Source organism: Maniola jurtina, chromosome 6 (genome assembly GCF_905333055.1).
Source record: "Maniola jurtina chromosome 6, ilManJurt1.1, whole genome shotgun sequence".
Taxonomy (NCBI): Eukaryota; Metazoa; Arthropoda; class Insecta; order Lepidoptera; family Nymphalidae; genus Maniola; species Maniola jurtina.
This window is the reverse complement of record NC_060034.1, coordinates 9,066,883-9,077,411: the sequence shown is the minus strand read 5'-3', so window position 1 is coordinate 9,077,411 and position 10,529 is coordinate 9,066,883. Positions and strand designations below refer to the sequence as shown.

The window sequence follows — 10,529 nt, the reverse complement described above, 5'->3', positions numbered from 1 at the left end:
GAAAATCATTCTAGCTCTACTTCATTTTTGGGAATTAAAAGAACGAAGTCTAAATAATAACTAGGGTGGGTACCCGGCCCAGCCGTTGGGGTGAATCTGTGCACTGGTACACTGCAAGTCAGTTATTATACGTTTTGATTATCAGGTCATAGATTCCCGATTTTCATAGATATCTTTTCTTATTTTATATTTATGGTAAGTATAACTTAGCTTGGGACTTTGTCTGTGGTGGCGTTTGTTGGCGCGCGTGTTGTGACTTTTTGGAGTGTTTTTTTGTTAGAAGTGGCCGGTTTTTGTGTCCCGCTGGTGTTTATTGGTGGTGGAACTGACCGAGGAACTGACTGAGAAGCGCTCTAAAGGGGCGCCGCGTGTATGTCGGCGGGCGCCAGCACAGACGAAGTCCATACTTATACATATAGTTTTCCTAACTTGTAAATAACTACACACTTGACATTGGCTAATCAGTGTAAAAAGCCAGACGAGACATGGACGTATTTTGTTTATATAATATCTCTATGAGACGAGAGAAAAAAAAAAAAAAAACTTAGCTTGTCAATTTGATGTCAGTAAATTATCATCAAAATTAGGTCAAAATACCAAAATCAGCGATCCAAAATTAAAATTAAATATATTGTAACAATAAAAATTGTACATGATCACAATTTACATTATTTTAAGTAATTATTGTTAAACTTCATTACCTTTTTGTTTTTTAAACCCGGGTATTGTTAAGAAATCCGCTATGGCAGACGAAGAAGACGAAGGTGGATTTGGTGGTTTATATGAAGACGGACATTGGGCCTGGGATGATAGTACGGAAGAATTAGTCTTTATAAGGTTAAATATTAATTACTAGCTGATACCCGCGACTTCATCCGCCTTTAGGTTTCTAAAATCCCTTGGGAACTCTATGATTTTCCGAGATAAAAAGTAGCCCACTTTACAGGTCTTGTCTTAAACTATAAACAATAAACATGCAAAAAAATTATGCCGATCCGTTTTGCTCCGTTACGGCGTGATTGAAGAACAAAACAACAAACAAACACTTTCGCATTATAATATGGGTAGTGATTATTATCATCAATTCTTAAGGTAGATTCACAACACGTGACGAAATGTGCTCTAAGTGGCTCCAATAATACAAGGAAGCATGACGTCTCACGGATTTTACTCTATGGGATGGTTTGAAGTGTGGTACCTAATATGAACTGAAGGCGTTCGTATTGGGGACGGGCGAGTTCTGCGTTTCTGCCTTACCGAGCTGCAGTTGCGCTGTGTGTATGACCAGGGCTTTACCACATGCTCTGTTAAGCATATAACACACATATGCTTAGGCGGAGTCGATTCTCGCTAGCAACAGCTGGGTTTAGTGGACCATAATATCATAAAGAATACCGGAGCGCCGCAACGGACTATGACATGTGACACAAATATAGCCCCGCCTAACTACGAGCCGTGAGCCGTATACGTGAGCACGTCGCGGCACCGTAGCGCGACACGACGACGCTACGCCGTAGAACGATACGTCGACGTTCGCCGAGGATGGCGTGATCCTTTATCGCCGTTCGACGCTAACGTGCTGTAACCACGACGACGTGCCGTTCTACGGCGTAGCGTCACTGATGAATGAATTTATCAGAGGCTTGCTTTACCCCCGTGCTTAGCTTAACAATATGTCACTTGGAACAGTGGCATAGGTAGGTACGGTCAGCCTCAGAATTCGAGTAGCAATTCTGCGAAACTATTGCATCAAAAATCTGTTCGCACTTTCTATAAACACGCCACACACATCTGACGCATGTGCATAACCCACGCGAATATGATCATTAAGGTGCTAAGCGACTTACGGCCTTTGACTGTACCTAATATAATTTTGACACATTTTCAGTGATCTACCTCCGCAACTCATTGAAGCTATCCAAATACCAACAAAAGCTCCGACTGGAACTATTGAGTTTAGAGATGACATTGATTTAATAGAACAAGTATATACCTACTTAATACAAAATTTTTCATGGTAGGTTATTTTATACAAATACTAGGTGATACTCGCGTCTTCGTTCGCGTGGATATAGGTTTTTAAAAATCCCGTAGGAAAACTTAGATTTTCCGGAATAGAAAATAGCCTATGTATTATTGCAGCGCATAATCTATATCTATTCCCAGCTTAATCCGTCAAGTAGTTTTTGTGTGAAAGAGTAACAAACACACACACCCATACAAACTTTCGCCATCATAATATTAGTGTGTACTTATAGTTTCAAAAAAAGAAAAGACAAGTTTGAATACAAATAAATATTAATAGATACTAAGTAGCTACATACCCTACTATAATTTAATATGAAGGAGAGGATTTCTAACTTTCAACTTTATTCATTTTGCTTTTTAGATTCGGTTCCGGCGCCGGTATCAAAGGAAATTGAAACCGGGCCAGGCAGATGTTATAACTATACAGGTTTCTAGATATACTTACAACGATACCTTATTAATTTAAAAAATAAATACATATACTAATTAATTAATAAAATTATGCCTTTTTTTTTAAATAATAATTATTGCATAAATAATATTATTGTGTAATTAGTAATTGATTATTATTTATTGGTTTTCTTAGGATGTCAAAGATATTGCCCTGTACACAGCGCCAGTGAACATTTTAAGTCCAATGTTAATAAATGTGTTACACATCCCTACAATGGAGAGGTTCCTTCGAGCGCTCATCCTCTATTGTCAGTATTATTTACAGGTATTGGATTATTACGAAACTGTTTTGTGATCTCTATTATAGGCATTAAAACTCTCTTACTTTATAACTCAAAATTTAAAAATCCCCCGACACTTAAACCTCTATAAGAAAACCAGAAAAGAGCTGATAACTTTCAAACGGCTGAACTGATTTTCTTCGATTATAGCTAAGAACACTCTCGATCAAGCCACCATTCAAACAAAAAAACTAAATTAAAATCGGTTCATTCGTTTAGGAGCTACGATGCCACAAACAGATACACAGATACAACTTCAAACTTATAACACCCCTTTTTTGGGTCGGGGTTTAAAAATTATAATACTTTGCATATAATATCTGGGTATATGTATTTGCAAATTTTTTGTTTGCGCATCTCTGAAAACGATTGAAATTAACTCAAACTAGTATTTCATGAGAGAACTAGATTTTTTTTTGTTGTATATTCTTTTCTTTGATGCATTAGTAAAAAGCTGTTATTTTGATACTATAAACAGACTATTTTATTTAGGTATTTTTATAGATAGTTTGAATGGAATGCGATATAGAAACCTCCATTCGTTTTTCGCGCGGGCGAAGTTGACAGAAATTAATGTACCTAGGTAGCTACGAGCTAGGTAAACAGTGTTTACGTTCCAACAATTTTCTGTTCTAAAATCGAAATTTCATTTTAAGATAGCGGATGAAATGGCAAATCGCATTATTGAACTGGAGACAAAAGTACGGACACCGCAGGGTGACGTGGTTGAAAGTGAATTCCGGGACAACTTATCGGATTTAAGGCTTTTAGTGGCGAAGGAATACTGTACAATGCTCATCGGTGAGAAGTTTTCCAAGTGCTTTTATAATATACTAGCTGATGCCCGCAGCTTCGCCCGCGTGGATTGGTCAGATCCTCTGCAGCATCAGGATTGAGGAGTTGGACTCCAAATTTTTTATGAAACAATGTCGCAAAGTTCCTCTATCGATTAAAAAAGAAATGAAGCAAATCGGTTCAGAAATCTCGGAGATTTCGGTGTACATAGGTAGAAAAACACAACTCCCTTTTTGAAAGTCGGTTAAAAAAGTAGCCTATGTTACTCCCTGATCAATTCTCTACTTGTCTGTGAAAACCCCGTCAAAATCAGTCCAGCCGTTCCGAAGATTAGCCTTTTCAAACAGACAGACAGACAGACAGACAGACAGACAGACAGACAGACAGACAGACAAAAATTTTAAAAACGTGTGATTCAGTGTTGGTATCGTTCAAATAACCATATGAGCTTAATATGAGGTAGTTATTTCGAAATTCCAGACAGACACTCCAATTTTATTTATTAACTAGCTGATGCCCGCAGCTTCGCCCGCGTAGATTGGTCAGATCCCCTGCAGCATCAGGATTGAGGAGTTGGACTCCAAATTTTTTATGAAACAATGTCGCAAAGTTCCTCTATCGATTAAAAAAGAAATGACGCAAATCGGTTCAGAAATCTCGGAGATTTCGGTGTACATAGGTAGAAAAACACAACTCCCGTTTTGAAAGTCGGTTAAAAAAGTAGCCTATGTTACGCCCTGGTCAATCCTCTACTTGCCTGTGAAAGTCCCGTCAAAATCGGTTCAGCCGTTCCAAAGATTAGCCTTTTCAAACAGACAGACAGACAGACAGATAGACAGACAGACAGACAGACAGACAAAAATTTTAAAAACGTGTGATTCAGTTATGGTATCGTTCAAATAACCATATGAGCTTAATATGAGGTAGTTATTTCGAAATTACAGACAGACACTCCAATTTTATTTATTAGTATAGAAGTATAGATATAGATATAAAGGTTCTAATTCTAAATCCAGGTATCTGATAAGGCTGTATGTTGGCTGTAAGGTGTATATTAAGGCTGTAAGGCTAAAGCTTAGCACAATAAATAATAACGTTCTTCAAATACGTCTTGTAAACATTTCGAGTTTTCTTTATAGGTGGCAGTGACACAAAAAAATTCCATCATATGGGCCCTAACAAGAAACGTCAATCGTTATCTGATAAAGATGCTAGACTTTTTGAAACATTACTACGTATGTGTGTACAAATAGTTTGGTTGGCACTTGGACGCAAGGCTTTTAATCAAATAGGTACTTACTACATACCCACTTATTCCTATTGAATTTCAAGTTTGGTAAATCAAACTTTTTTCAATTTTAGCTTCCTGAGATGAAAATAATCACGATCTAGGACGGGCAAGATTTATATGGCATCTTTGTCGTCAACGTCAACCTAGATGTCCACAGCTGGACACGAGCTCTTGTAGGGACTATGTCCACACGCTGCGATCTTACGCCCGCGTCGCCTTCATAAGGGGTTCTCTGCGACCGCTTTAAGTTTATATCGTCTGCCCACCTATTCCAGCACCTTGGAACATAGGCGGCAATTGGAATATGAATGTATAAAATATTTCAAATATTTTTCGCTTTTGCGCACACGCTATGCTGAAAATCATTCTACGCAGGCACTAGATAGCGGTACAGCTAGACGTTCCAATAGTTTTGAGTTGTACCTCGTTTTACTCGTAGGTTACCTACCTTACCTTACTGTGGTTGACAAGGATTTTCTTTCAAATCAGAGCTGGAAGTTAGCAGGGTATTCAAGTCAGAGATATTTGACTCCACGGAGCACAGGCTGCACACTAACTATATTGCGAAGATGGCCAGGGAAGAGAAGTCGGTGCTGCTGGGCCACTGCGTACGACACGACAAGAAGTTGAACACTTGTTCACCTCTCATGAATGAAGTGTTCTGTCATCGGTACATCGACTATCGCATGATGGGGCTTGGAGTCATAAAGTGTATTCAGTAAGTTTGGTTATTTTATGTACTAAGTAGTTGGCATGGCGGTGTGTCATTTTCTACCTCGCAGAACAACGGCTTAAATTCCCTATTCCGTGTTCTACACAATTAGGTACTTACACACACAGGTGCACAACTAGGTGGGATTAACAGGTGTTCTCATCGTCATGTTTAACCTATCACCGGCCCACTACTGAGCACGGGTATTCTTTCAGAATAAGAGAAGGGTTTAGGCCATAGTCTGCTACGCTGGCCCAGTGCGGGTTGGCAGACTTCATACACATTTCAGTATATTTTTGAATACCTTTCTGGCGTAGTGGTAAGCGCTGTGTTATAAGTGGGAGGTTTCTTAAGATTACATTTTGGATTTTTAAAATTTGCTTTTTTAATATAAGGTGCTGCAGGAGCTTTTTTGCGAGATAGATCTATTTTAAACATTTTTTGATCGTAATCTTACAAGACTTGTAGCAGTGTAGGGACATACCTAGGCATCTTTTTTGTGGCACAAGTCTGCTCTGTGATAAAGCCAGACATGGCTTTTAATATTATGTAAGCTCTTTGATTTGTTGAGCATATTTCGTTCCATAGGCCCTCACCCAGACTCCTGTATATGCTGCATGCGATAGCAGGTTCAGAAGAGAATTTTTCTAACTTAGGAATTGTTCTTGGGATCATCGGACTGCAGCGATCAACTTTCGATACAATGTTACGACCCCTGCCGACTGCCACCGCCGAAGGAAAATCGAAAGCTTCGGTGTACGTATTGGGATTCAATTAGAAACGGGCCATTAGACACGTTTAGATGTTTACGATACTAGAGCGTGAAAGTAATTGTGTATCATAAACATTAAACGTAGATACACATATTGCATTTTATGTTTACCGAATAATATATGAAAGAAATTTGTTTGATGTTTTCGGTTAGTATGCAGGTACCTACCTCATCATCGCCATGATCAACTAATCGCCGGCTCACTACAGAACACGGGTCTCCTCTTAGAGTGAGAAGGATTATGGCCATTATCTACGCAAGCCACATCATATACCTCTGAGAGCATTTTGGAGAACTCTCAGGCATGTAGGTTTCCTCACTTTGATATAATATCTTGCTTAAAACTCACCTAACTCTGAAAAGTTAGAGGTGCGTGCCCGAGATCGAACCCCCGACCAACGATCAAGTTAAGAAGCTGACGCCTTAACCTAATAGACTATCATAGCTTACTGATCAAATTAGTCGGGTGGTGTTTGAATTAAATAAATCTTGAAAAAATTCTAGTAAAATCTCGATGAATAGATATCGGTTTTTTTACTATGCAATGATTAATTGGTTCTATCTTAAATGCTGTGTTTTGTAATTAGTTTTATTATAAACAGATCCTCTCAAAGCCATTCATCTAAGAGCACCACAAGTAGCTCTATGAGGAAAAGTCAGTTGGTTAGCAAGAAGCAATATCCTGATATAGTCTTACCTCGAAAGGATTCACGGATGTAAGTGCAAAAACTTCTTATTTTACAATGCCATTGTAACTTCTTATAAATTAATTAAATAAAAAGAACTATGAAAGTAATTATGCATTAAAGAGGGAAATTTAATGATTTACAAAATTTTGAGTATCAATGTTCGATCCAGAGCGTATTGAAATCACGTTTACGTTAGCTTATTATAAGCTCATTAACTGATAAACTTATTAGTAATTGCCTCATTAAGATATTAACTTGTTAAGCGATTAATTCGCTCATTAAGAGATTAGCATATTAAGTGATTAGTTCATTGAGAGCTTTTTAGATTTTTAGATTTTGAGATTAGCACATTAAGAGATAAGATTTATGTATTAGCACAATTTGTGGTATAAGTATGTGTATACAAGTAAACTTAGTATAAAATGTATTTGCAGTGTGGAGTTCCCTTCACAATTTCCTGATGAACCTGAAGAAATTCTGCCGTGTAGTGAGACGCAGCGGCGACGCTGGCAGAATAGACTACAGAAACTTCTTCATCCGCATTAGATAAATGATTTATCCGTAATTTTTCGCATGTATTTAAAAATTATTTAGAAATAAATTATTGTTCATACTGTCAACGCTTTTTGCCGGGTAAAGGTAACCGGTAAAGAACATGCCGCATTTGCGGATTAGTTTTATAATATACCTACAGAAAATTAATACCTATCTACCGAATTTGTACGAGAATAATGGGAAACGCATCACGTTATATTATGTAGGCTTCGAATATAGAGTTCTACAAAATACTTTGGAAAAAAATGCCCACGTGAAGGCTTATTTTCTCGCTAAGATCTTATTATTAAAAGCTCTTTGTATTGAAATTCGGTCGTTGCATTAATAAATTTAATTTGGATTTTAGACTGTTTTTCAAATACATGTTTTTTTTTCAATAAATATTCATATTCAGATTTATAGAATTGAATATTGATAGCCCTATCCGGGATAGATGGATTCCGTCCATAGATTCAGGCGTGAATAGAAAGTGGTCGCAATTATTTTATCCGTGAATACTGGAACCGCCAATTTAAGAAATCATGCCTCATAATAGTCTAGAATCTAGATTCTAGAATAGTGATAATATTACGTAGGTACTTATTTACTACTTCTTACGTATTTTACTTATGGAGATTCTTTGAATATTTTACTAACTAATTTATAAATTATAACTACTTACTATATAAATAGGTAATATTCATTTCCTTATCTATTCTAGGAAACGTTTATGGCCAAAGTATTCCTAATAATAAGAATTGGAAACATTTCTGACAGGATAATCACGACATTTCATGCAAGGGCTAATATGAAAAGAAAATTATGCGTGATATGGCACGATTGTGTTTATTACGGTGTTTAGATCTTGTACTATCGTTTATTTTTATTTTTAAGTTTATTATAAGAGCTGTGATAGCCTAGTGGTTAAAAGGTCCGCCTCCTGTTCGGCAGGTGGGTACGATCCCGGGCACGTCTAACTTTTCGGAGATTATAATATTATGGGCGTTTTATGCAATTAAATATTAGTACTAATCGCTTTAACAGTTAAGGAAAACAATGTGAGGAAGCCTGAGAATTCTCCATGAAAGATGTGTGGCTTTAAGTTTTTTGCGCACACTTCATGTTTGTATTGGTGTAATCACCATATTATAATCGAACATCACATATTTTATTACAGGATATTTATACTTATTAGAGCTGCTGTTCCTGCTATAAGGTGGCAATAGGTGCTGAAACAATTGAATTCATTATCTAAATCCCTTCTACGTTATGAGTTCATTCAGAAGGTAAGAGATACCAATACCATATTGTGTCTAATATTAACTACCTAATCATATAAATTATAGTATCAATTCCACTTGGTTTAACGAAAAGGCATCCCCAAAATAACTTACAGAAATGTAGGATTTATTGAATACTAATACTTACCTTGTCCATTTATTATAATCACTAGGTACTAATCACTACTTAATATCTACCTACCTATAATAAATGTGAAAGTATGTCTGTTCGTTAGATTGTCCTTCAATCACGTCGTAACGGCACAACGGAGCACCGATTGATGTGATTTTTTTGCATGGGTATAGTTAAAGACCTGCCCGGCTAGCATGGGCAGTAGATAAAAATTATATCCCCCGATTATATCCACTGATGTCATAGAAATCAGTGGATATAATCGGGGTTATAATTTTTATCTACTGCCCATGCTAGCCGGGCTGGAGAGTGATATAGGCTACTTTTTATCCCGGAAAATTAGTGAGTTTCTGCGAGATTTTTAAAACCTAAATCCACGCGGCCGAAGACGCGGTAGTAATAATATATAGGTAGTACCTAGTGAGTATAGCGTATTTACATACACTATACTATACACTATATACATTATACACACTTTCAGTACGCCCTTTGGACGAAGGCCTCCTCCAGTCTTTTCCACATTTCTCTGTCTTGGGTCAATCGTTGCCATGTTGCTCCCATAATGTTCACAAAATCATCACTCCACCTAATTCTTTGTCTCCCTCTTGATCTTTATCCGTCTCTGGGATACCATTCCGTTACTCTTTTTGCCCACCTATGTCTTTTGTCTGCAATATTACACACTATATCACCAGGAATATTTCAACGCTCAGAGTCCGAGTACAATCGGAAATCTATGTTTTGATCGCAGAGCACTTCGTTTACCAGAGGAGAGCTTCATGCATGCAGCATGCAGTGTCCAACGAGAACTAATCGTTCTCTGGGATTAATTTTTTGGATAGAAGTTTTGTATCCCGCTCGCGTTTCGCTGAATTGTTAACATCGGAAATCGGAATTCTATATTCGGAATAGAAGATTTAAAACATTGTAAGGGTAGCTTTTATCATTTCGGCTGTCACCATGGAGTATTGAACTGACTGATTACGATCTAGCACGGTTTGGACGGTTAGCGTAGGTATATCCACCTTGGGGCGCCAGCCAGGTAACCTCCCAGTGTGCCTGGATGCTGCTGGTCCCTTTTGGATGCGTCCGAGGGGAAGAGCAGTGTTCGGGCCGGTGCGCCCCGGTAACATGGCTAATAATTTCTCTTCGGAGATATTGTTGGCTATGGCTAATGACCTGGCAGGGGGGGAGGTTTCTCCGCGTGTCCCTCTGACTAGCAGAGGGCACAGTGGACGAAGCGGCGGAAGGGACGCGGGCGACGTGCGCGTCCCAAGGTCGGGGGACGCACTTCATTGGTGCGTCACGGAGGTGCGGTGTTGGGGACCGAGCAGGTCCCCGGTGGAGGGTCTGCCTCGGCAGACGTCGCTGGCTGGGTCGCGGTTGTTTACTTCGGCCGTTCCCGTGACCCAGTCGCCAGGCGACGCGCAGTAGCGCCGCTGGGGTTTAGTGGGTATTCCGGTCGCCTCTCGGCCGGCGAGTCCCACATACCCTCCCTCAGCTGGCTGGCTGCCTCACGGCTGGCTGGCTAGCTTCCGGGGGGGGATGCGTAAATGCATTC

The 10,529-nt window shown here is 38.8% G+C and overlaps 1 protein-coding gene across 1 annotated transcript; it reads left to right on the top strand.

Moving 5' to 3' along the window:
• The first annotated feature begins 588 nt into the window (after nt 1–588).
• On the top strand, nt 589–7,889 carry LOC123866108 (protein phosphatase 1 regulatory subunit 36-like). The gene is made up of 10 exons (XM_045907464.1): nt 589–837; nt 1,889–1,985; nt 2,390–2,455; nt 2,615–2,746; nt 3,419–3,563; nt 4,697–4,849; nt 5,338–5,566; nt 6,149–6,316; nt 6,935–7,048; nt 7,456–7,889. Exons 1-10 carry the CDS (start codon nt 743–745, stop codon nt 7,565–7,567), a joined length of 1,311 nt encoding a protein of 436 aa, XP_045763420.1. The 5' UTR covers nt 589–742; the 3' UTR covers nt 7,568–7,889.
• The last annotated feature ends 2,640 nt before the right edge of the window (nt 7,890–10,529 follow it).

Coding starts and splice junctions, on each gene's coding strand:
- LOC123866108 (XM_045907464.1), top strand. CDS start 743: ATGGCAGACGAAGAAGACGAAGGTGGATTTGGTGGTTTATATGAAGAC. Junction 2,456..2,614: donor CAGATGTTATAACTATACAG/GTTTCTAGATAT, acceptor TGGTTTTCTTAG/GATGTCAAAGATATTGCCCT. Junction 4,850..5,337: donor CAAGGCTTTTAATCAAATAG/GTACTTACTACA, acceptor CTTTCAAATCAG/AGCTGGAAGTTAGCAGGGTA.